The following is a 25475-nucleotide window of genomic DNA, read 5'->3' as shown; positions in this document are numbered from 1 at the left end:
GGGCTGTGCTGCAGCCGGAAGCTCTGGCTCTCCTGCCCGGCCTGCAAGCGGGCCCTGTCCGCTTTAATTAATACAAGGAATTACAGTAATTGACAGTAACAGAATAAACACGGCAGTGGTATAAGTGTACCAAGGTCCATGCTTTTTGGTAAAAGTTCTTACAATTTAACAACTCAAAAATGTATTACATATTAATATAACATTTTAATAAAAATTAGTCCTACCCCTCAAAATTAGCGAGTGGCATTTTCAAACATTCTTTTTGGTCTGTGTGGGGGATATCTTTTAAATGTGTCAATCTTTTGAAAAGTATTTTCTATATTACAATAGCTAATTTTATTAAGCCTTCTACTCGGTCAAACATTATTTTAATGAGATCTGCCACACACTTGCTAGTTATTTCTCAAATGAAGCTCCACCATTTACTGTCAATTTGCCCTAACTATAGAAGGTGTATTACTATTTTCCTCAAAGTTATAGAAATAATCTAATGCATTAAAGGGCTTAGCAGATTGGCTACATCACATCCAGCTGTCTAGTTTCTTACTATTGGTATTAGTGTTCACTTGGAGCTGCAGCTTTTGTTACCCAAAAGTCCATGGTTTTCTGAATTCCAAATTCAAATAAACACTTTGAGGTATAATTTACACACAACATACAGCCTCACTCCATATGAAAGGCGTTTATGGTCCTGTCTGCACTGTTACTCTGCCAGCCCCAACCACAGGCAGCTACTGATGTATCTGCTGTCATTATAGACTAGGGGCCTGGTGCATGAAATTTGAGCACACATAGGGTCCCTAGGCCTGGCTGGCAATCAGGGCCAATAGGGGCCTTCCTTCCCCCGGCTGCCAGCCTGGTACTTCCTTCATTCTGTGCCGCCCCCTGGTGGTCAGCGCACATCATATTCTGAAAAATTTTATAGATGGGTCATATAGTATATACTCTTCTATGTCTCACTTAAAATGTTTTTTGAGATATAACCATGATGTTGTTTTTGTTACATTTTATTACTGAGTGCTATTTCATTATAGGGCTAAAACAAAATTTGTCCATTCACATGCTGTGAATTACTACACATGGCATCTTTTTACACGGTCATTTTTTTTAAATTCAAGGAATGGAATTGATGGGTCATATGATAACAGTTCTAATTTACACTTTAATAACTCAAAAAATTTGAAGACATGCCAAACTCTGAATTGCCATCTTAACATTGTTTTCCCATTCTGGACTAGTTTTACTCCACTTACCACGTTTTATGTATTCTTTATTACATCTTCTGGAACTTCCACAATGTACAATTCTTACTATACAGACCTTGCTTGTTTCATTATCTCTTCCACATTTCTGTGTCATTGTAAATGAGATTGTTTTTTCTGAATTCATTTCTAAATTGTTCACTGCTAGTACATAGAACTAAAAGTTTATTGTGTATTAATCTTGTATCGTGTGACTTTCTCAATCTCCCTTACAGTTCTAGCTTATTTGTAGATAAGAACTTTGGAAAACATCCCATCACTGACAAGATTATTTTCCTGATCCTAAATGTAATATGTATTCTTAGAAGAGATGGAAAGAACAGAAAGTTGAAAGAAGAAAAAAGAGTAAATGCCAGCCCTGACCGGTTTGGCTCAGTGGATAGAGCGTTGGCCTGCAGACTGAAAGGTCCCAGGTTCGATTCCAGACATGTACCTTGGTTGTGGGCACATCCCCAGTAGGGAGTGTGCAGCTGATCGATGTTTCTTTCTATCTCTCTCCCTTCCTCTCTTAAAAAAAAAAAAAAAAAAAAAAAAAAAAACTTTAAAAAAAGTAAATGCCAAATTCACCAATATGTAGACTACTATTAATATGACCAATTTAAGAGTTTTGAGGAACATTCATTTCATTTTTTACAGTTCACTTATTTTTTTGCATATTTGATTTTATCCCTATGTACTTTTTAAAAATATATGTTTTACTGGTTTTTTTTTTAAAGAGAGGAAGGGAGATGGATAGTGAGAAACACCTATGAGAGAGAAACATCGATCTGCTGCATCCTGCACACCCCCTACTGGGGATGCGTCCGCAACCAAGGTACATACCTGTGACTGGAATCAAACCTGGGGCCCTTCAGTCTGCAGGACGAAGCTTTATCCACTGAGCAAAACCAGCCAGGACAATCCCTATGTACTTTTATCATGCTTTTTTTCATACCACATGACAGCTTCAACATTGTTCCTGTTACTGAACTTTTCATAATTTTAATGTCAGCATATTACATGGATACACTATAAATAAGCATTTTATTATACATTTTTATATTGCAAATTGCACTATCATATTTCAGTGATCATCCATAGACACTCTCTTCCCACATTCCTTAGGATGTTAAAAATAGTAATATTGCTAATGTTACTATCCAACACAGGTAGCACTATTTGCCAGGCACTGTTTTAAATACATTATACACGCTATCAAACGAATTCACACAACTCTCTGAGGTAGACACTGGTAGTACCTCCATTATACAGTTGAGAAAAATTGAGCCATAAGTTATCAGAAAGTCTAAGGGGCTTGGTTAAGGGGTTTCTCTTCCATTCACACAAAGAACCACTGCTTACAATGAAAACTGGTTCTGATAGGAATGTTACACATATGTAAGCACTAAGGAGAGCAGCAGTAATGGAGGGGCTTGTGATCTAGATCTGGGTCTGACTTCATCCAAAATGTGAACCCGGCCCTGGCTGGTGTGGGTCAGTTGGTTGAACATCATCCTGTGCACCAAAAGGTTGCCAATTTTACGCCTGGTCAGGGCACATAACCAGGTTGCCAGTTCCATCCAGTCAGGGCGCCTGTGGGAGGCAACCAATCAATGTTTTCTCTCACATCAATGTCTCTCACTTGTTCAAAAATCAATAGAAACAGACCTTTTTCAAAATGTGAGCCCTGAGCCAATTCACAGGGTCTCAACAATACAATGAAGAGCATGGGTTAAACAGAATCATTTTCCTTCTAGTTCTGAAAGCTCGTGATCTCACAATCATTTCTAGATTTTTTTTTTTTTCTGGGAAAGATATACACATTTTACTACTGAACATTTAACATATATATTGTTTGCTAGAGAATGACAAATAATGGTCAGTCCCTATACACAGGAGAGCCATTTATAGAGAATTAAAACAGATTCTCTTCCTAAACTTTTTTAGGGTCATGGACAGAAACTAAAGATTTAGGATCCTCTCCAAGAAGAGAAAACCTTCGTATGGAAACAATTATTTTTCATAAAATGTGAAAATGTGTTAATTGACGTTCAGAAATGAATTCATACACACACTATGGATTAGTGATGTCCTCAGTGCAAAAAAAATAAAGGACAGTACAAGACTGAAAGCCTTTCCACATGGATTACAGCTGTACAGCTTCTCTCCAGAGCAGCGGTTCTCAACCTGTGGGTCACAAACAATGAAAATACATCCTGCATACCAGATATTTACATTACGATTCTTAACAGTAGCAAAATTACAGTTATGAAGTAGCAACAAAAGTAATTTTTGGTTGGGGGTCACCATAACATGAGGAACTGTATTAAAGGGTTGCGGCATTAGGAAGGTTGAGAACCACTGCTCCAGAGAGTTCTACAAAGCTAAGTAAAGTTACTGTTCTTTGTGAAAAGTTTTTCATATTCATTATGTTAATATGTACTTTCGCTAATATCACTTGTCTGGTGTCTCATAAGGTTAGGGCTATTAACAAGTGCTGTCCCACACCGATTGCAGGTTAGGAACTGCTCTCCAGTGTGAGCTATCTGACGTACTATAAATGGAGAGTTGAGGACGAACGTAATTTCGCAACGGTTACATTTATAAGTCCCTTCTCCAATATGGATCCTCTGATGCTTAATGAGGTCATTCTTCCGAATGAAGGCTTTCCCACACTGACAACATTCATATGGTTTCTCTCCAGTATGAATTCTCTGATGCACAATGAGGGCAGAACTCTGGCTGAAGGATTTTCCACAATCATGACATTCGTATGGTTTCTCTCCAGTGTGGGTTCTTTGGTGTGAGAAAAGGTGAGAACTTCGACTGAAGCATTTTCCACAATCTTTACACTCAAAGGGTTTCAGTCCAGTGTGAGTTCTATGATGTACAACGAGGTGAGATCTCTGGCTATAAGACTTCCCACATTCATTACATTCATAGGGCCTCACTCGAACATGAGTTCTCTGATGCAAAATGAGATGTGTGCTCTGTCTGAAAGATTTCCCACATTCAGAACATTCATAAGGTTTCTCTCCAGTATGAGTTCTCTGGTGCCTAATAAGCCTGGAGCTATGAACAAAAGACTTCCCACACTGATTACATGTGTAGAGTTTGTCTCCTGTATGAGTTCTCTGATGGGTAACAAGGTGGGAGAACCAGCTGAAGGATTTTCCACATTCTTTACATTCATAGGGTTCCTCACCAGTGTGAGTCTTTTGATGTCCAATGAGGTGAGAACTACGGCTGAAAGATTTTCCACATTCTTTACATTCATAGGGCTTTTCTCCGGTATGAATAAGCCGGTGCCTGGTAAGATTAGAACGCCAGCTAAAGAATTTTCCACATTCCTTACATTCATACGGTTTCTCTCTATGTATACCCTTGGATATACCATGGGATGTGCCATGCCTATGAGAGTTGTCATTCTCTGGGCATTTGTAGGATTTATCTCGTGTTTGAGTTTTTGCAAACTGAATATGGTGAATGTTCCGACAGAAGGTTTGGCCACATTCACTACTATTACTTACAGAGCTTTCCTGATGACATCTAATAACTAAATCACCTTTTGAACTTTTAGTACATGAGTCTTGTTTGTGGAAATACCCTCTCTGTACTAGCTGACCAGGAAGAAGACAGTTTTCCCTGAATTTACCATGTTCATTGACTCTTTCTGGAGAAAATACTTTCTTTTGGGTAAATGCCACTTGCCTCAAATGTTTGTCCTGGTTTTTCTGATACCTGTCCAACTGATCTTCACATTTCCAGACTTCTTCTAATGACAAATACCACAGATCACTCTTTACCATTCCTTCCTTTTTAATGTCATGGGATTGTTTATCTTTAGAAATGCTCTTATTGGAAATTGCTTTAATTTCAATTGCAGTATCCCAATCTGAAATAAATGAAAAGGATTTGCATAACTAAAAAAAACCTAACATTAGAATGTTGGGATGTATGTGGAGACAAAAATATAAGACATACAGAGTTGCTTTCAGACATGGTTCTGAAACCTTGACAGAGATGAACACAGCAGTACACAGGAAATGTGCTAGGTAACAGTACACAGAAGGAGCAGAGAGTAAGGAGAAACCACAGGACTGGAATATGGTATTCGGTGAAGTGGGAGTGGGGGGCAATAAAACCAATCCCACAGAAAGGGTGGCACTCCCATTATCTAATCCTACTATTAATGATGTAAGACCCAATCTGTCTATTTGTCCCAGGTCCTCCCCATGACAGGTATTCTTCACACTACAGCCGATACAATGTTCCTAGACCATGAATGCAGTCATGCCAGGCAATGCCTCTGGTCTACATCACCAAAGCACTACAGCCTGAGTGCAGGGACACGCCTGACAGACTTGGACACACCTGACGGACTTAGACATTAGGTGTCAGACAGAAATGAATACAGGCAGCACGGGGCTTAGAAAGCTGTGCCTGTACTAACCCCCACGGGTCACGGGTAAGTGTCCTGGCTATTCGGCTCAGGTGAAGTTGGGTATTTGCAGCATGACTCAGACAAGCAACACCAAAGAGGGCTCAGGGTGTAAACGTCTGAGTTTTGAGCTCAGAAAGGAAAATCTGTGAAAAGATCACTTACAGAGAACAAAGGAAGAGGAAAACCAAAGAGTACTTTCTGTCTCTTAGCCTAGAAGGCTGGTTTTCTACACAGGGAAGTAGGGAATAGAAGTGATGTTCGGAATTCACATAACAATTTGCATTTTACATATGAAGATGAAAATAAAATAGGTATAAATTAAAAAGACATTAAATAAACAGCAAAAGTGTGGCGAGAGCACAGGTGCTTGAGAGCAGTAGCTCCGAGGAAGAGAAAATGAGCAGTGGGAACGGATGAGCTCTGTTTGCAGTTTCCTAACTGGCAGAGGGAACTCAGGACAGTGGCGGGTGCTGGGGTCCCCAGCCCACACACAGAGGCTGTGGGAGGGACTACGTGAAAGGTAAAAGACAGGCAAAGATAGAAAAATGATTCTGTAAAAATGAGAGAACAGTGATGATAAGAGTTGGTCACTAGTTCTTATTTCTGAGGAAATAAGAACTAGTGATCACTATCTCCAGGGATGCTAGACCAATGGGTTATCTAGGCTACTGCCTGCAATGCACTTGTCTGATCCTCACCTGGATGGACATCTTGGTGAGTCCCTCTCTCCACCAGCCATGGCTCTTCCCCTTTTTCCAACTGGAGGATCACATCAGGCTTGGGAAGTCGATGTCCTGTTCACAGTGAAAGATACGGAATTGGGCAAGGGTTGCAGAACTCTGAGCTGGACCCAGAGGAGCCTCCCAGATTCAACACCAGCCCCAGACCATGGGGACTTCTGAAGAGCAGATAAGGTAAGGCTACAGAGGCAGCAAAATGTGCATTTTATAAATTCAACAAATCAAAACTAATTCCCCCACGAAAGGAGGAGTATAAAAACCCCTATTCTATGCCCCAAAGATATTAGGTCCCTGAACACAAGTTCATACTCTGATACATGCTTCAGGGTCTCCATACCTTTTGGTCAATGAAGAACCAAAACCATCACAGGCAGTGCATCTCCAAAAACAGAGGTTCGCCTTACCCAAGGAAACCAGGTTCCTATAGTTCTCCAGCATCACATCTCTGTACATGACCTGCTGCGCGGCGTCCAGGAGCTTCCACTCCTCCCTGGTGAAGTTCACAAGCACATCCTTGAAGGTCACCGGTGCCTACAACATGAAACAAGTTTGCATTGAGCCAGACTGTCTCTCTCCCTTTCCTGAATCCTGACAGAGAGTTTCGGCAGAGAGCACTGGGGGAGGGAAAGAAGGTGAACATGAATTTATTTAGGAGTCAGTACTATTTGTGTTGGATTCTGGTCAAGTCCTAAAAGGTACTTATTGTCCCAAAACCAGTTCTGCTAAGCTTTAGGTTTAGAAACTATAAGAAGCACTTTTATTTAAAAGTGCAAACAAAAAGTCTTCAGTCCTCAATATTACCTCACTTGACTATTTATTGACCACATTACTCATAAACTTGAGGTTTTTTATATGAACGGAAATAAAAACATTCCTGCCAATAAAACAAATAAATGGTGCTAGTCTCCTGGAGAAGAATGTCTGAGATACAATTTCTGAAGTTCTAGGCAAAGGAACTTCAGAACTTAAGCAAAAAGAGATTCTAAGCTGGAAAACAAAGAAGGCAGCTCAGCTTACGGGGAACCGGGCAGGGAGTGACTGGGCTTCCATGCCCTCTGTGTGCTTGCTGATACTTTCTTGAGGAATGAGAGATCCAAGAAGGCAAAGCTGGAGAAAAGAAAGAAACACAAGGAAAGTTAGCTGTGCCTGGGACGCTTCATAAATCCTCAGCCTAGACTCTCTTCCCAGCAGGACAGAACTCAAAAACCACCGCAGAGGAACATCAGAGATACTCCACAAGTTCCCAGGAGTAGGAAGAAAAGAGGAACGTAGATTGCCTTTCCCCCCCTTAACCTCCAAGGTTCAATGCTAAATTTCATCTGGAATCAAATTATTTTACTACCACAAACCCTTTTTTAGGAAATCTAACGGGAAACAAAACAAAAACTGACCTGATCGAACACCCTCACTTTACAGATAAGAAATAAGAGGTCTCCGGCTACTCGCAGAAGGGAGTCAAAGGCTGGCAGCACAAGAAATACGTGAGCATTCCCGGCCTGAAGGTAGAAGGCGCCACGTGGCAAGAAGTGTGGGCCGCCTCGGGGAGCCAACAGCCAGCACAGAAACAGGGACCTCAGCCTGCAGCCTTGTAGGAACAGAGCCCTGCCAGGAATTAGCGTGAGCCTGGAAGTGCATCCCCCACCCCCCACCCGACACACCCTCCAGCTGAGAACTCACACCAGCCAACACCTGCTATCAGCTGTTAGGTATCAGAGCAGACAGCATAGCACACTTCAGTAGATTTAGACCCACAGAACTGTGAGCTAGTGAGTGCTGTTTGAAGCTGCTGCATTTGTGGAAATTTGTTACACAGCTATAGAACACTAATGCTCAGCCAGCTATCTTTTAAAGATACTTAAATATTAATAAATATACTTTTATTTCTGTACTTGGCAGTACCTGTCATTCTTGCTTGGAGAGCAGTGGTTCTCAACCTTCTGGCCCTTTAAATACAGTTCCTCATGTTGTGACCCAACCATAAAATGATTTTCGTTGCTACTTCATAACTGTCATGTTGCTACTGTTATGAATCGTAATGTAAATATCTGATATGCAGGATGGTCTTAGGCGACCCCTGTGAAAGGGTCATTTGACCGCCAAAGGGGTCACGATCCACAAGTTTCAAACAGCTGTTGTAGAGATTGATTCCCATTTGGTTTCATTTCCTTTATCCCTGAAGGACATCTTTTAACATTTCTGGTAACGTGTTCTGCTAATAAGAAATTGTTTCGGCTTCTGTAAGTCAGACAAAATAAATGTCTTTATTTTGCCTTTGTACATTTCTAAAACAGCTTTATTGAGATATAACTCACATATCATACAATTTACCCATTCAAGGCATACAAATTAAATGGTTTTCAGTATACTACATTACTAGTCTTTATAATTATGGTGAAATATACACAAAATTTTCTGCTAAGTGTACAATTCGGCAGCACTGATTATATCCACAATGTTGTGCAGCCATCACTACTAATCCCAAAACTTTTCCTCAAACAGAAACTCCTAAACATTAAGCAATATTCCTTCCTCCCCTCAAGCCCCAATAACCTCTAGTCTACTTTGTTTCTATGAATTTGCCTATTCTGGAAATATCATCTAAGTAAAACATACAATATTTGTGTTTTTGTGTCTAACTTATTTTACTTAGCATGTTTTCCAGATTTATCCATGATGTAGCAAGAACTTCATTCCTTTCCATGGCTGAGTAATATGCCATTGTAAAGACTGACCACCTTTTGTTTATCCATTTATCTGGGTTTTGGCTTTTGTGAATAATGCTGCAATGAATACTGGCATACAAGAATCTGCTGGAGTCCCTGTTTTCAATTACTTAGGGCATATACCTAGGAGTGGAATTGCTATGCCATATGGTAATTTTAAAGTTTATCTTTTTGAGGACACACAAAACTTTTCTATTGCAGCTACATGATTTTACATTCACACCAGCAATACACAAGGGTTCCAATTTTCCCACAAACTTGCCAACATGTGTTATTCCATTTGAAATAGTTATTATAGCCAGCCTAGTAGTTGTTAAGTGGTATTTCCTTGTGGCTTTAGTTTGCATTATTTTCATGTGCTTTGGCCATTTGTATGACCTTCTTTGGAGAAATGTCTGTTCAAGTTCTCTGCCCATTTTAAATTTGGGTTGTTTGACTTTTGTTGTTAAGTTGTAGTTTTGTAAATGTTCTGGATATGAAGCCAGTATCAGATATACATGATTTCTAATATTTTCTCCCGCCCCACTGGTATGGATCAGTGGTTGAGCATCGACCCAGGAACAAGGAGGTTGCCACTTCGATTCCTGGTCAGGGCACATGCTAGGGATGCAGGCTCGATCCCTCGTGGGGGCGTGCAGGAGGCAATCGACTGATGATGTTCCTCTCTCATCAATGTTTCTATCGTTCTATCCCTCTCCCTTCCTCTCTCTCTAAAAATCAATACAAACATATAAAAAATATTTTCTCCCATGCTATACATTGCCTTCCCTTTGTTGTAGAAATATATTTTTGCTTACTATTTGAGGTTGACAGTTTTCCCTTCACTGCGTTCTAGATGCTGCTCATGCCCAACACTCTGGGAGTCTGCTGGGCTCCACTGCAGTTTCACCTTCCTCTGCCGTGACCTGGAAACCCTCTCCAGGCAATACCCTGGGGCGACCAGAGGGCTTACCTCGTTGGTTTTCCATCTCCCAGAGATGACTGCCCTGCATTGTCTGACATCCAGTGTCTTCAAACAATTGTTTCATGTACTTTGCCTTTTTGCTGTTGTTGTTTGGGCAAGAAGATAAATCACTCCCTGTTACTCCATCTTGGTCAGAAGCAGAAGTCTATAAACATTGCATTTTTAACTTGTTTTAAATTTAGACTATATTTTAAATTTTAATCTCTTGACTACTGTGTTAAAATATTTTTATTTTGTCTACATTTATACTTCTTTTGTATTTTATTCTCTTTAATATGATTTGCCCCCTTTCTCTTCTGGAGATATTAACAATTTCCACTGCAATTTTATACACATTTTATAAACAAAAGCGCTATGGCTTCTGCCCCCCACACCACTGAACGAGTCTCACCAATGACACCTACTAGAGAGGGCACTGCTGGCCTCTCAACTGTTCTTGAAGCTCATTCTTTACTTTGCTTCCTTCTCCTAGTTTTCATCTGTGGTACTTCCTAGTCTTCTCTAATGCTTTCAAACATTATGATTAGCTTAACCATTGCATCCTCAGTCTTTTCCAGTCTCTATTTCCAATGAGGCTCGGGGTATCTTCAGGACACAACACATGTACTTGCTTTGTCCCCACTGTCTACCCCATCGTAGGGCGCACAGTGAGACCAACGTCTACAATGAAAAGACCACTATGTCTTCTATCCTCGTCCTGGACTCAGGTGCATAGTTACAACTATGGCCAACAGCATGGGTTCTGCAGCCAGACCCCCGGGGTTCAAAACCCGCTCCATTACTTCCTGGTAGCGTCTGGGCCTTTCCACATCCCAGTCTCTCCATCTGTACGATGGGGATGAAATGTGCCTACTTCACAGGGTCCCTACGACAATTACATGAGTCACTATTTGTAAAGCACATAGAACACCGCCAGACACAGGGTAAGAATTCTTAGTTAATGAAGCAAACACCTGGAGCTTCCGGTTGGTGACCATGTGCCAAGGCAGGGAAGACCCTTCCCACACACCTTGACCTGCGCAGCACTTCCACCCGGCCATTCCTGAGGTACATCCTATACAATAAGCCGTGGATCTAGAGAGAGATGACTGGCATTTCGTAATTTTCCACATGAATGGAGGAAATAAAATGATTTTGCTTTTTTATTTCAAGTTTTGAAAGACGTTAATCCCTTAAATTAATAAACGATGCAATGTAAGGCATCAGCTAAACAAGCAGAGATTACTGAAGCTGAGAACTATGAGATGTCAAAGGGAAGGCGGCCTGCTCAGATCCCACTATGGGAAGAGGCAGCCTGCATGGCGCGTGCACACACCTGCCCAAAGAACAAAAGTGCTGCCTGAAACTTGCTGTGAAAATAGCCGGTTCCAACAACGTGCAAAAGGCTAAGGACTGACTCCAACTTGTCAGCTACAAACACTTCAAGCCACTCTGAAATCTGAGTATCACCAACCTCACCCCTTCTTGGAGTAATTCCTTCCCATTCTGGAATACCATCCCTTGAAAACACATTCCTTCTAAAAAAGTAAATTAACAACAAAGTGTGACATCTACAGACCCAGCAATGGTAGTGTCTCTCTCAACATGCAATCAGTTATCACATCCTGTAAAACCCCTCTCCTAAATACCTTGCTCTAGATTCCTGCTGCTATGCCTTGGTTCAAGCCCTCATATTCTCGACTTAGACACCCAACTTGGCTTTCTGCCCCTGGTCTCTCCCACACCAGTGAGTGTCTACATCAGCATCATTTCTGTAAAACACAAATTTCACTCCTTGATTCTCTGTTGGTCTCCCAGAACTTACAGGAAAATGGACCTAGTCCTTAGCATGGACTTCGTATCTTTTGGGTTGGGCCCTTCTCTACCTCACTAGCCCTAAAAGGTCCATCACACTACCTGTGGCAAGCCCGCTCAGCCATGGCGTACTCAGCCCCACGTGGGGTGCCTTATGTGTCGCGCCAGCTCAGCCAGAAGTCTGGTCCCTTCCTCAGCTTCTTCAGCCACTGCTGCATGGAAACAAGCAGCCCTCGGTCCTGCAGAGCTGGAGACCTCCAACTCTGGGTCTGGACCTATAGTTCCAGGGGAGCTATCAGGTTGTAGAAGCAGAAATAACCAAAGCCCAGAAACAATGCAACTGCCGCAAGAGCTTACAATGTAGGTCACTTCTGTGTCAGAAATAAGTTACTTCCTCAAACAACATCAACCACAGCCATTTTTTGCTTTACAGTAGCTTAAAAAAACCTAAGAGAGTTCTACCTTATTTTCCACCTCTTATTTTCTATCTCCTATTTCTTATCTTCTATCTTATAATTTCTCTTATTTTCAATCTTCTATTTCTTATCTTATTTTCTCTTCTCTGCCACTTATTTCCTACCTTCCTATCTTCTACCGCTTACTTTCTCTACTGCTTATTTTCTCCTTAAAAACTGAACAATGCTTCACTAAGCATTGTTTTTAGGGATCCCCTTCCTGTGATCATGAATTTCCCAAGTTTTACACCCAGTAATTACCGAACCTTGCTCCCTACCCTACTTTCACTTTCTGCACGCATGCCTTAACGGAGCCTCCTTTCACCCCACAATCACAATTTCCCCGCACTCAGGCCCCACATTGGGTGCCTTATGTGCCGTGCCAGCTCAGCCAGGTTCAGTGAGCCTGAGAGGGGGCGGTGAAGGACTGAGAAAAGACAGACAAGAGACAAAAGCTGGGTCTGGGTGGGACACTGTCCCCTCTGATGGGGAGCTAGCGACAGCACCAAGGACTACAAGCCATGTCTTTATTTTATAGCCAGACTAGTGGCCCAGTGCACGAAATTCACACACAGAAGGGGGGGTGTCCCTCAGCCCGGCCTACAATCTGGGACCCCGCAGGGGATGTCCGACTGCCAGTTTAGGCCCGATCTCGCAATCCGGGACCACTGGTTCCTAACCGCTCACCTGCCTGCCAGCCTGCTCGCCCCCAACTGCCCCTCCGCTGCCAGCCTGCTCGCCCCCAACTGCCCCTCCGCTGCCAGCCTGCTCGCCCCCAACTGCCCCCCTGCCGGCCAGACCCAACTACCTCCCCTGCCAACCTGCTCGCCCCCAACTGCCACCCCTGCTGACCTACTTGCCCCCAACTGCCCTCCTCTCCTGGCTTGATCACCCCGAACCACCTCTGCCTCGGCCCCACCACCATGGCTTTGTCCGGAAGTTATCTGATCTAATTAGCATATTGCCCTTTTATTAGTAAAGAAGATTCCACAAGGCAAAGTAAGGGCGTGGTCAAGATGTTTACAACATTCTCGTGGGTTTCGATCCTAATCAATTACGTGCACCTGAACTCTATCCACATCACTCAGACATGTGGGACCATGTGTTCAGATCATAGGTTCAAACTTACAACAATAGCCTTTAGCTATAATTGTGCTGGGAGGGCTTTGCCCGCCAAGCTAGCACTTGCACGTGGCCATGAAAGGACTGTGCTCTCTCATTAGTCCGAAGCTTGAACCTGTCCAAACACTGTGGCCGCTCTCCACAACTACCCACACTTTTTCCTATCACCATGGTAACACATGCTATTCTTATGTCAGGAATGTTGTTTCCTTTCTTGCCTCTTGGCAAAAACCCAATACAGCCTACAAGATCAAATGTCTTCCCTTTCTGTGTCATTCCCTACTTTATCTGGGAAAGTTTAGTGTTTCTTCCTCGTTATTCCCAGTCCCTAGTACAAGAAGCACCGTGGGCTGAACAAAGGTACAAAGAGACCCACAGCTGACCAAGGGGTCTCTTACATCAGGCACAGGGCCCTGTCCTTACTGGCAAGACCTAGTCAGGGACAGTGCTTCACTCAGGGATATGGAGCATTTGCTTTTTGTTTTTCTTTAATATGTTTTTATTTTCTTTCTAATGTATTTAAAAACATTTTTTTTTATTGATTCAGAGAGGAAGGGAGAGGGAGAGAGAGATGGAAAGATCCATGACAGCAGACCATCCATTGGCTGCATCCTGCAGGTCCCAGCATGCGCCCTGATGGGAATCCAACCCTGACCTCCTGGGTCCACGCTCAACCACTGAGCCACATGGGCCGGGCATGGAGTATACACTTCTTGATAAAAGAGAACAGGAAAGATAATAATAATAAAGTAAACACATAAGAGAACAGGATCTGTTTATACTCTGAATAAGTTCATGAGTATTTGGCTTCTGCAATGGGCAGGTGATTGATCTTAAACACTAAAAATATTAATAAGACTGACATTTTCAATGAGTATTTTAGAGCAAACTGGCACCCAGAAAGCTGTCCAGCCTCGTCTACCAGACTTAGGAAAAGTGGATGTAGGACTCCCACAGTGTCCCTAGCAGAACCCAGGGGTGCGCACAGGGTGCCGCCCCATGTGCACACTCACAGCTGGTAGTTGCAGATCCGATTACACCTTGAGAACGGAATGCACTTTAGCAAACACTCCCTTTATAACGTGCACACACCGCCAGGACGCCCTGCACATTTAACAAGCGAGGGTAGCCACGCTGGGTCTCTTCTAGGGACACAACTTTCCTTTTAGGAAGTGCCCGACGCTCACGGAAAGGAGGCGGCCGCCTTCAGCGACGCCGGGGAGGCCGCGCGCGAACCGTGAGCCGCCTGGACCCGCGGGCACCAGGCGGGCGGCGGGGACGGGAGTAGACGAGGCCTCGCTCGGCGGCCGAGAGCGCGGGGCTGGCGGCACCACCCAGCGGGGAACCGCCGTCGCTCCCGAGAAGCCGGGGCCGTGAGCGTTCACGCTGCGGCGAGAATCAAAAACCAGGGGAAAAAGGAAAAAAGCAGCAGCAGGGGGAGAAGTCACTCACTCAGGGGGACTCCCGTAAGAACAGCTGCCCGCCAAAGAAGTCACCCTCTGCCCGGCACCTCCGCGCGAACCGGCGGGGAGCCCGGGAGGCGCGACGGGAGCGACCCCGTCACCGCGCCGGCAGCGACCCCGTCACCGCGCCGGCAGCCCCGGCTCCTCGCTGCGAGCCCGGCCTCGGTGGGCGGCGGGCAGAGCCGGCGCGCGGACCGGACCTGCGGTCTCCCCGCTCCCTCCTCCCCGCCGCACGCGCCCTCCTGCCGGCCCGGCCCAAGCCCCGCGCACCTGGCGAGCCCCGCACACTTCCCGTCCCGCGCAGCGGTCCCTCTGTCCAGAGCTGCGGCGGCGACGCGAGCCCAGAATCCCTCCGCGAGGCGGCGCGGGGGCTCCTGGGAAACGTAGTCCGGCCCGACAGCGCTCCGTGCCCCGCCCTCCTCCCGGCGGCTTCGGGGATGCGGGGCGCCGCTCTCCGCACCCTTGTCGCGGAGGCCGCGTAGTGCGGGCGCTGAGCGCGACGGAGCCCGTAGACTCGGAGGGAAGGCGGCGAAGGAAAGGGAGACGGGGAGCGGTCAGCCAAGTGCTGCTCGAGCCGGGAGGGCCCTGCCCCGAAAGCAGCCGGGGGGACGCGGGGCGTGAAGTCGGCGCGCGCGTGGGGTGGGACACGGTCCCAGGACAGCCTAGGTGAGGCCCTCGGAGGGCGGGAACAGGCGCCGGTGAACCGGGCGTCCCCGCCGCCGGGAGCTGCTAGTGTCTGCAGGAGGCTGGGCAGGTTCGGGGTTGGACTTGGATACAGGTCTGCATCCAGGAGCCCTCCTTCATCCCTTTATGTTACTGGGTGGCATCGCAAGAATACTTATCAAAGGCAAACCTTAAAAGACTTAAATTGTATGAGCAATAAGGAAAAATTGTATGAACTTTATGTGGGCCATAAGCTGAAAAAACGTTTTAAAAGCATGATATAACACGTTTTAATAGTGCCTATATACTCGATATTAAGGAATTGCTAATTAAGTAGGTGTGATAATGTCCTGGTTACTTTTTAAAGGTGCTTATTCAGAGATAAATTCTGAAATACTTACAAATAATGGCATTTCCAGGTCTGTCTCAAAATAGAGTGATGGGTAGAAGAGTGTTCATTATACTATTACATATAGTAATAATACTTTTTAAATTTTCAACCACTCTTGTATTCTTGGTTAATACCTGCTTGATGTGATATAGCACTACTTAAATACACTACCATAGTCAATGTATTAATATTTTACTTAGGACTTTTTTGGTGTTCAGAATTATGGTGGAACTTCAGTCCTTCTTTGTACTATCTTTTGTATTGACCTGAAAATATTTTACAATATTTCTCAATAATTTGGGAAACACAACTTTTTTCTTCTATTCTTTAAAATAGCCTACCCCCTGTACAACCCCCCCCCCCAAAAAAAAGTCTTCCTTAAAAGTTTTGGGGTGGCCGAGGCCGGTTTGGCTCAGTGGATAGAGCGTCGGCCTGTGGACTGGAGGGTCCCGGGTTCGATTCCGGTCAAGGGCATGTGCCTGGGTTGCGGGCGCATCCCCGGTGGGAGATGTGCGGGAGGCGGCTGATCGATGTTTCTCTCTCATCGATGTTTCTGGCTCTCTGTCTCTCTCCCTTCCTCTCTGTGGAAAATCAATAAAATATATTTAAAAAAAAAAAAAAAAGTTTTGGGGTGAACCCTAGCTAGTTTGGCTCCTCGGATTTGATTCTGGTCAGGGGCACATGCCTGAGTTGCAGGCCTGATCCCCAGTAGGGGGTGTGCAGAAGGCAGCCGATCAATGATTTCCTCTCATCATTGATCTCTCTCCCTCCCTTCCTCTCTGAAGTAAATAAAAATATATATTTTTTTAGCCGAAACCGGTTTGGCTCAGTGGATAGAGCGTCGGCCTGCGGACTGAAAGGTCCCAGGTTCAAATCCGGTCAAGGGCATGTACCTGGGTTGCGGGCACATCCCCAGTGGGAGATGTGCAGGAGGCAGCTGATCGATGTTTCTCTCTCATCGATGTTTCTAGCTCTCTATCTCTCTCCCTTCCTCTCTGTAAAAAATCAATAAAATATTAAAAAAGAAAATATATATTTTTTTAAAGTTTTGGGCTGAAAATCTTTAAGAGAATTTTACTTCTGATCCAATTGTTTTTACAGTAATTAATTGATTTATGTTTTTTATTTCTTAGTCAATTTTGGACACAAGTTTTGCCAAAAATTATTCATCTTATCTGAAATTTTAAGCTTCCTTAAATTGCTCATGCTATTTTCATAGTAATTTTAAAAAACATTGCTTTTTAGTAATGTTTAAAAAGCACACACAGCTCTAATTATAGCCTTTTATATAGGCCATCTTTTTATTTTCTTGATTCATCCTACAAGATATATATATACATTATTCTTTTCAAAGATGATTTGGGTCATATTTTGTGATTTATCTTCTTTTTTACTTTTTATGTATTGTCTAAAGTTTTACGTCTCCTTTTTCCACGCTTGACACCCCCCCCCCCCCCATATCTTTTGATTTTGTATTATGTCTTTGTGTTTTGGTTTTCTGTTCTGTAATTTTTGCTGTCAGTTCTTAAATTTTACTTCGTTGCCATTTTCTTAATTCTTGATTTGATTGCTTATTTCTCGGTAACTGTTAGCTTTCTGAGGAATGTGTACATACATGTTTAGGTATAATATATTAAAAGGCTCATAATAAAAGCAGGAGGCCCATTTCTTCCAGTGGAAGCCCATGTAACATGCCTTTCCAGCCGGGCTGGTGCTCAGTGGTTGAGCACTGACCCATGAGCCAGGAGGCCAGCTGTTAGACTCCCCGTCACTGCACGTGCCTGGTTTCCCGCTGATCCCCAGTAGGGGGCATGCAGGAGGAGCTGTTTCTCATTGATGTTTCTATCCTTCTCCCTCTAAAAAAATCAATAAAAGCATATTTAAAAAATACACTGTCTTTCCATTCCTTTTTCCTCAAGGTAGAAACCTGTCATACAACCCTATCACTTTTCTCTCTTCCTGAACACATATCCCTAGGAGCCTTCCTTCCTCATACTATCTAGACCAGTGATTGTCAACCTTTTTCATCTCATGGCACACATAAACTCGTTACTAAAACTGCAGTACATCAAAACATGTACTTTTGCTGATCTGACAAAAAATAGGTATAATTTGGATTCATTCACATTGGATGATTATTGTTGTATTGGCTGTTCTCATTTTTTAATTTGACAATGGAAAGGAAAAGAGGTCACTGCCCCTGATTAAATAGTCAGGTATTGCATGCTTTAAAAATTCTGGCAGCACACCATTCCCTGATCTAATCAGTTATTCCTTTTTTAAAACCCTCATGCAAAGATATGTCGTGTGTTTTTTAAAATATATTATTACTTTCAGAGAGGAAGAGAGAGGGAAAGAGAGATAGAAAGATCAATGATGAGAGAGAAGCATTTATTGGCTGCCTCCTGCACACCCCCAACCTGGGCATGTGCTCTGAATGGGAATCGAACTTGGTTCACAGGTTGACGCTCAACCACTGAGCCACGCCAGCATGGCTGAAGACATGTTTTTATTGATTTTAGAGGGGAAGGGAAAAGGGGAGGGAGAGGGAGAGAGAGAACATCCATTGGTTGTTTCCAGTGCACACCCCAACTAGGGATCAAACATGCAACTTAGTCTATACCCTGACCAGGAATCAAACCCGTACCCTTTTTGGTGTGTGGGATGATGCTCCCACCAAGATAGGGTGTCAGTTATTCTCTAGGCATGCAGCACACTGGCACACTGGGACTTCCCTTTACCCTCATCTCATCTGTTAGGTCTCCTGTTTCCTGGAATCTTTTTTCCAGGATAATAATCCTTTATGTTCAGAAAAATGTATTTCTGTAAGATACACACTAAAGTAACAGTGACATGCTTTTCTGGTTTAAGGACATAGAACCTACCTGTCTACATTACAATGCCAATTCTATAATTTTGTCCATTAAAACTGAACACTATCATCATAGATAATAAAAGCCTAATATGCTAAGTGTCTGGTCATCTGGTCGTCCATTCAACCAATCAAAGCATAATATGCTAATGATATGCTAAGACCGCTCAACTGCTCGCTATGATGTGCACTGACCACCAGGGGGCAGACACTTGATGTAGGAGCTGCCCCCTGGTGGTCAGTGCGCTCCCATGGGGGAGTGCTGCTCAGCCAGAAGCCAGGCTCACAGCTGGCAAGCGCAGCAGCAGCAGCGCTAAGGATGACCAACTGCCAGCTTAGGCCCGCTCCCCGTGGGCTCCTGGACTGCAAGAGGGTGCAGGCAGAGCTGAGGAACCCCACCCCCGAGTGCACAAATTTTATGCACTGGGCCTCTAGTTGAAGTATAATACTGATAGAAGGCTTGCCTTTGAAGATTATCATCTAATCTTTAAAAAGTTAGATCTGTAGCTTGGCCAGCATGGCTCAGTAGTTGAGTATTGATCTATGAATGAAGAGGTCCTGGTTTGATTCATGGTCAGGGCACATGCCCAGGTTGCAGGTTCTATTTCCAGTGTGTGTGTGTGGGGGGGGGGGGGGGGTGCAGGAGGAAGCTGATTGATGATTCTCCCTCATCATTGATGTTTCTCTCTCTTGCTCCCTCTCCCTTCCTCTCTAAAATCGAATATTTACATATATATAGCAAAGTATGCATGATATTTAAGTACACAATTATGCCTCTTTTTAAAAAAATATTTTTTTTGAGAGAAAATTCACAGCATTTTATTCGTTAATCCATTTCATTCAATAATGCACCATATTGTTCCTGGCACCCTTAATACTACTGTCATTATTTCCCTTGGAGAGGACCATGCCTCTAAAAAATCTGAGTTGGATTTCCGTCGATTAACTCTAACAGATTTTACCTTACCGAAAAGCAACCCCTAATCAGCTAAGATGGAGGTGGTATGGGTAAGGTGTTTCAGTGAAAAGGGGGGAGCACAGGTATACCAACAAGCAAATTTAGTACGTGGCTTAAACCAGATGGCAGAGAGAGAGGTAGCTGGAAATACTCTGCCAAATAGGTTAGTCTTCACAATTGGAAAGATAAGACCTTTTCCTATTATCTACTCAAGTCCAACCAGAGAATGAGATAATGACTAACTAGAGGGTCGTAACTTTCCAGAAAACAGAAAGGTGGAGTGAACACGCCACCCTCAGACAAGAGTGAGGCTGGATGTCAGGGCAGGGAGAGGGTTGGAGATCTCCTTTAAGTTGCTTTGGCGTTTTGGTCTATGAGCGATCAAGATGGAGAGGGAGGCTCTCCCAAAGGGGAACGTCTGCAGGAACCAGAGTAGCTGAGCCCGACCATCCGTGATGCCTTTAGACTTGCACATACCATGGCACACAAGGACTCTCCCACGTGAACCAGCCAGGCAAGCCAGTACCCACCGCGCAGGAGGGCGTGATCATGGTCCACCAAGTACTGAGCCACGGGGCCCAAGGGCCCAAGGCTCTGATAATGAATACTCGGAGGCCAGAAGACAACCCACGGGAAAGCCTGCGTAGCCGGTCTCAGGGCCTGCAGCGCTGGCGGGAGGCGCAGGCCGACCAGTGCGCCTACGTCTAGTTCTGGGCTGGTCTCTCCCGCGGCTCCGAGAGCAGCGGCGCCCAATTGCGCCTGCGCGACCGCCTGCCCCTCCCGCAGGCGAGGGCGCTGCCTAAAAAATATTTTTTTATTGATTTCAGAGAGGGAGAGGGAGAGATAGAAACATCAATGATGAGAATCATTGATCGGCTCCGCCTGCATGCCCCCCACTGGGGATCGAGCCCACAACCTAGGCATGTGCCCTTGACCAGAATCGAACCTGGGACTCTTCAGTCCCCAGGCTGATGCTCTATCCACTGAGCCAAACCAGCTAGGGCCAACTATGCCTTTTTGACTGGTTCTCTTTAGTCTTAAGTTTTTGTGGTTTTTTTAAATAATGTATGCTCCTTTGACCCAAGGCTAAGTAGTAGTCTGCAGGTGAAGCCAGTATAAATAACAAACATGCCCTGGGCAGTATGGCACAGTGGATAGAGCATCGGCCTGCAGACTGAAGGGCCCCAGATTCAATTCTGGTCAAGGGCATGTACCTTGGTTGCTGCTTTCCCTGTCATGGGTGAGGTGCGTGCAGGAGGCAACCAATGAATGTTTCTCTCTGTCTCTCTCTCTCCCTTCCACTCTCCATAAAAATGAATGGAAAAATATCCTCAAGTAAGGATTAACAACAAAAATAATGATGACAAGGGATGACTACAATGCATGTTATTACAATCCCAATAAAGATTTAAGCTGGTCAGAAATTGCTGAAAGTAGGGAGATGGGTATAATTGTTTTTTTATCTTGCCTCCAGGGGGCCTTGTTTCCACCTTTCTTCTTTTAACTGAACCTGCCAATTTACTTACAGGGAAGATGCTCAGTGAAGTGCATCCCTGCCCTGACTGGATCAGAGAAACAAGAAAAGAAATATCCTGATCTCTCTACCCTGTTATGCAGGCAGATGTTACTTTCAGACTCTCAAGATGACAGCTATTGACCTATCTCCTATGTGGGCTCTGACTGCACAGGAATCTGCCTGTTTCCATGTGAGAAATACTGAGGAGGAAAGAACGGTCGATGGATTTCCAGCCACCTACTTACAGGGACCAGTGACATTTAAAGATGTGGCCGTGGAGTTTACACAGGAGGAATGGATAATGCTGGACTCTGCTCAGAGACATATGTACAGAAATATGATGTTGGAAAACTACATAAATCTCACCTCAGTGGCATATCAATTATGCAGGCCTTCTGTGATCTCCTAGCTGGGTCAAGAAGAGATAAGAACTATGAAAAGAATAATTCCCAAAGCCAATTACCTAGATTGGGATATTCTAACTAAAAACAATGAACCAACTCCTAAGCAGAATATTTTTGGGGAAAAGACACCCAATGGTAAGATGGTAAGATTCACAGTGGATGGTTGGTCTTCCACATTAAGAGAAGACTGGGAATGCCATAAGATCAGAAAACACAATATCCCAGAGGGAAATTTAAAGCAAATGATATTTACCCCCAAGAAGACAGCCTATCAAGATTCTATGACTACCATGAATTACAGGAAAACTCTAAATTTAGATCAAAACTTGTTTTTTCAAAGAGAGTTTTCACCAGCAAACAATGCCATAATTGTTCCTTCTATATTGAGTGTTTAAAGCAGAACTCCACCCTAAACAATTACGGGGGAAACTTTGTGAGTGAGAAGCTCTGTGAAAGTTACGAATATGCTAGAGCACTGTGGCATCTCCCAAGAACTCAAACGCACAAGAATAGTCTACACGCTCCAAACATGGAATACGCTTCAAATGCACAAGAATAGTCTACACGCTCCAAACATGGAATACGCGTCAAACGCACAAGAATAGTCTACACGCTCCAAACATGGAATACGCGTCAAACGCACAAGAATAGTCTACATGCTCCAAACATGGAATACGCGTCAAACCTAAGATGCTTCCTACACATAACAATTTCAAATGGCAGAAAATTCCTATGAATGTAATAACAATAAAACTTGTCATCATTCATTCCTTAAGCAACAGGAGCAGTCTCCTATTGGAGAGAAACATTATGAATGTAATCAGTATGGAAAAGCCTTCAAAAAGATTCCTAATTTTATTTTGCACAAGAGAAGTCACATGGGCAAGAAGCAATATGAATGTAAAGAATGTGGGAAAGTCTTCAATGATTCCTCAATCCTAAGGAGACATGTAAGAACTCACACTGGTAAGAAACCCTACGAATGTCATCAATGTGGGAAAGCTTTTAGTCAAAAAACATCTCTTAAGATTCATTTGTGAACTCACACCAGAGAGAAACCCTCTGAGTGTAGTCATTGTGGGAAGTCTTTTGGAACAAGTTCTTACCTTGTAATGCACAAGAGAATACACACTGGGGAGAAACTCTATAAATGCAGCGACTGTGGAAAAGCCTTCAACACAAGCTCTCACCTTAAAGTTCACACGAAAACACACACTGGAGAAGATCTTTATGAATGCAAGGACAGTGGAAAAGGTTTTAGTGGTCTCTCATCCCTTAAAGTGCATGTGAGAACTCACAATGGAGAGAAACCCTATCAATGTATTCAATGTGGAAAAGCCTTCAGTCAGAGTTCTTCACTTATTATACATAAACGAATTCATACTGGAAGATAATCCCTGTGTTTTGAATGTGAAATTGCCTTTTTTATTGTCTTAAGATGAATTAAAAGCTCATTATTTCATTCTTTGTTCTCTAATATAAGCATTTAAGGCTATATATAGTCCTCTAAATACTCCTTTAGCTATATAACACATATTGGTCTATGTTATTTTGTTTTAATTCTAAGTGTTATACATTTATTATGTCTATTAGATTCATGGCTATTTAGAATTATGTATTTGTAATATGTGCAGTAAGGTTTTCACTTACCTTCTTATTGATTTCTAAGTTAACTGCATTATGTTTAGAATATCTGGACAGCCCTAAAACTCAGCAAATGTCCCATGGGAGAGAACCACCTGTACATCTGAGGCTCCTCACTTTCCTTATCTGCCAACCTCAACCTCAAGTGACCCCTAAAACTTTTGTTTTGTTTTGTTTTTTTAATATATTTTATAGGTTTTTTACAGAGAGGAAGGGAGAGGGATAGAGAGTTAGAAACATCAATCAGCTGCCTCCTGCACACCTCCTACTGGGTATGTGCCCGCAACCAAGGTACATGCCCTTGACTGGAATCGAACCCAGGACCCTTCAGTCCGCAGGCCTATCCATGGAGCCAAACCAGTTAGGGCACCCCTAAAACTTTTGTGATTTCTTTTCCCCCCAAGCTCACATTTAAAATCAGGAAATGCTTACAAGGGCAAAATAGCATGTGATTACCAGGTTACCTCAGCAGGGTTTTCCTTCCGGAATATGGTTCATCTAGTCCTCTGCTTCCACAGCTCAGTGATGCCTTTGAAAGTGATTTTTTATATTTATCTGCTTTACCTAGTTGCTTTCTCAATACTGCATCCCAACTTGAAGCAGACTTTTTGAATATATTATAAATAACAGTTAAACTCAATCTCATAATAACAACATTGCATTCAGTTGAAGGGGTAATAGTGATCAGCTGTAACCATATTTGACACACACAAGACATGGCTACTGCATCTAGGAGTGTGCCAATGTTGAAAGTCATTCAGCTGTCCACTTAGTTTGATTGTATCCAAGATAATTACTCAAAAGGTAAGCTCTAATTCAGACAAGGTTTCACAAGGAGTCATAATCGAGGACAGGTACCCTGTATTGTGTGAATGATTACTGAATGTGCTCTTCTACGGGGGATAGACATGTTCACTGGGAGGGTGATGGTGTAATAGTGTGTGGATAATTGAATAAGCATGACAACAGATTAAGAAAATCCTGTAACTGTCCAGAGGTATAATAGCTGCAGTCCTGAGTCTGTTTCACATGAATTTCTCACACCTTGACTATGCAAACTTAAGATAACTGTATGTCTGAAATACAAACGTCTTACACTACAAGATCAAAATGGTCTAACTGGGTATTTACCCCTTCACATGTATTGACACAGTCACACTATATATCACCACTATTTCTCCATTGTAACAGTACAATACAAATTTGAACTGAAATATTATAGTATACAAATAATTTGAAGTACATCATCACATACTTTTCTACTGCTGGTTGCTTTTTTTTTAATCTTTATTGTTGAAATTATTACATAGGTCCTCCTTTTCCCCCATTAACCTCTTCCAGCCCGCTCCTATCCTCCTCTCCCCACCACAGTCACCATTAATGTTTCTGTCTCTCTCTCCCTCTCCCTTTCTCTCTGAATAAAAATATATTTTAAAAAATAAAGTGAGAAAAAGAATGATGGGAGGTTACTTTAGATTAGCAACAAAGGCCTTGTTGGGGTCCAGCCCCAGCAGGTCCAGGGGTTCCCAAAGGTGTGGATGGAGTTGGTGAAGAAGGAGTGACACGGAGGCAGCGTTCAGTTGGTCAGCACTGCCAGGTTCCCCTCTACTGCTGGTGCTTTTATATCTCAACGTGTCTGGCCACTGTTACTAAATTCCATCTTAAGAAAACAAGCTAATTTTATTGTCTTCTACCTCTGGAAAGCACCACAGCTTATAACAAACGTGTTAGATATGAAAAAAAATGTAACAGATTTATGTGCTAAAATCGAGTGAAAGAAAGCAACTATGAACCTTGACAGCATCTTCTTGCAATGACAAATAAAGCACACTGTATAAACAAAAACGTCCACAGTCTACTTTCTTTTTTCAGTGGCGAGAGTGTTTTGACATCTCTTTTACTTATACATATAGGAATTATCTGTATTTTAGTTTAAGTAAAAATCATAGTCCTTATTTTCTGAAATATCTTACCACAAATTAAGGAGAGGAATTTTTGAAAGTTATGTTGTTTAGAATGGTGTTGCATGAAGGACAGAGAAAGTTATTATTTTTGATAACATGACTCAGGTAATATATCTG

At 43.2% G+C, this 25475-nt stretch overlaps 1 protein-coding gene across 6 annotated transcripts; it reads right to left on the bottom strand.

Annotated features, from left to right (window-relative positions):
• Positions 1-2217: 2217 nt before the first annotated feature.
• On the bottom strand, positions 2218-15310 carry ZNF10 (zinc finger protein 10). 6 transcript variants are annotated; one of them, XM_036303343.1, is made up of 6 exons: positions 15217-15302; positions 10101-10192; positions 7443-7532; positions 6830-6956; positions 6384-6479; positions 2218-5136 (listed from the first exon to the last, which is right to left on the bottom strand). In XM_036303343.1, exons 3-6 carry the CDS (start codon positions 7473-7475, stop codon positions 3674-3676), a joined length of 1719 nt encoding a protein of 572 aa, XP_036159236.1. In that variant the 5' UTR covers positions 7476-7532; positions 10101-10192; positions 15217-15302; the 3' UTR covers positions 2218-3673. The 6 variants fall into 6 exon arrangements, with proteins under 6 accessions (XP_036159236.1, XP_036159234.1, XP_036159233.1 ...); XM_036303341.1 differs by having other exon boundaries at positions 10101-10257; positions 15217-15291; XM_036303340.1 differs by lacking the exon at positions 10101-10192 and having other exon boundaries at positions 15217-15310.
• Between the last annotated feature and the right edge of the window lie 10165 nt (positions 15311-25475).

The sequence above is a fragment of the Myotis myotis genome, unplaced genomic scaffold, assembly GCF_014108235.1.
Source record: "Myotis myotis isolate mMyoMyo1 unplaced genomic scaffold, mMyoMyo1.p scaffold_m19_p_37, whole genome shotgun sequence".
Taxonomy (NCBI): Eukaryota; Metazoa; Chordata; class Mammalia; order Chiroptera; family Vespertilionidae; genus Myotis; species Myotis myotis.
Note: the sequence above shows the minus strand (reverse complement) of the source record. Positions and strands in the feature narration are given on the sequence as shown.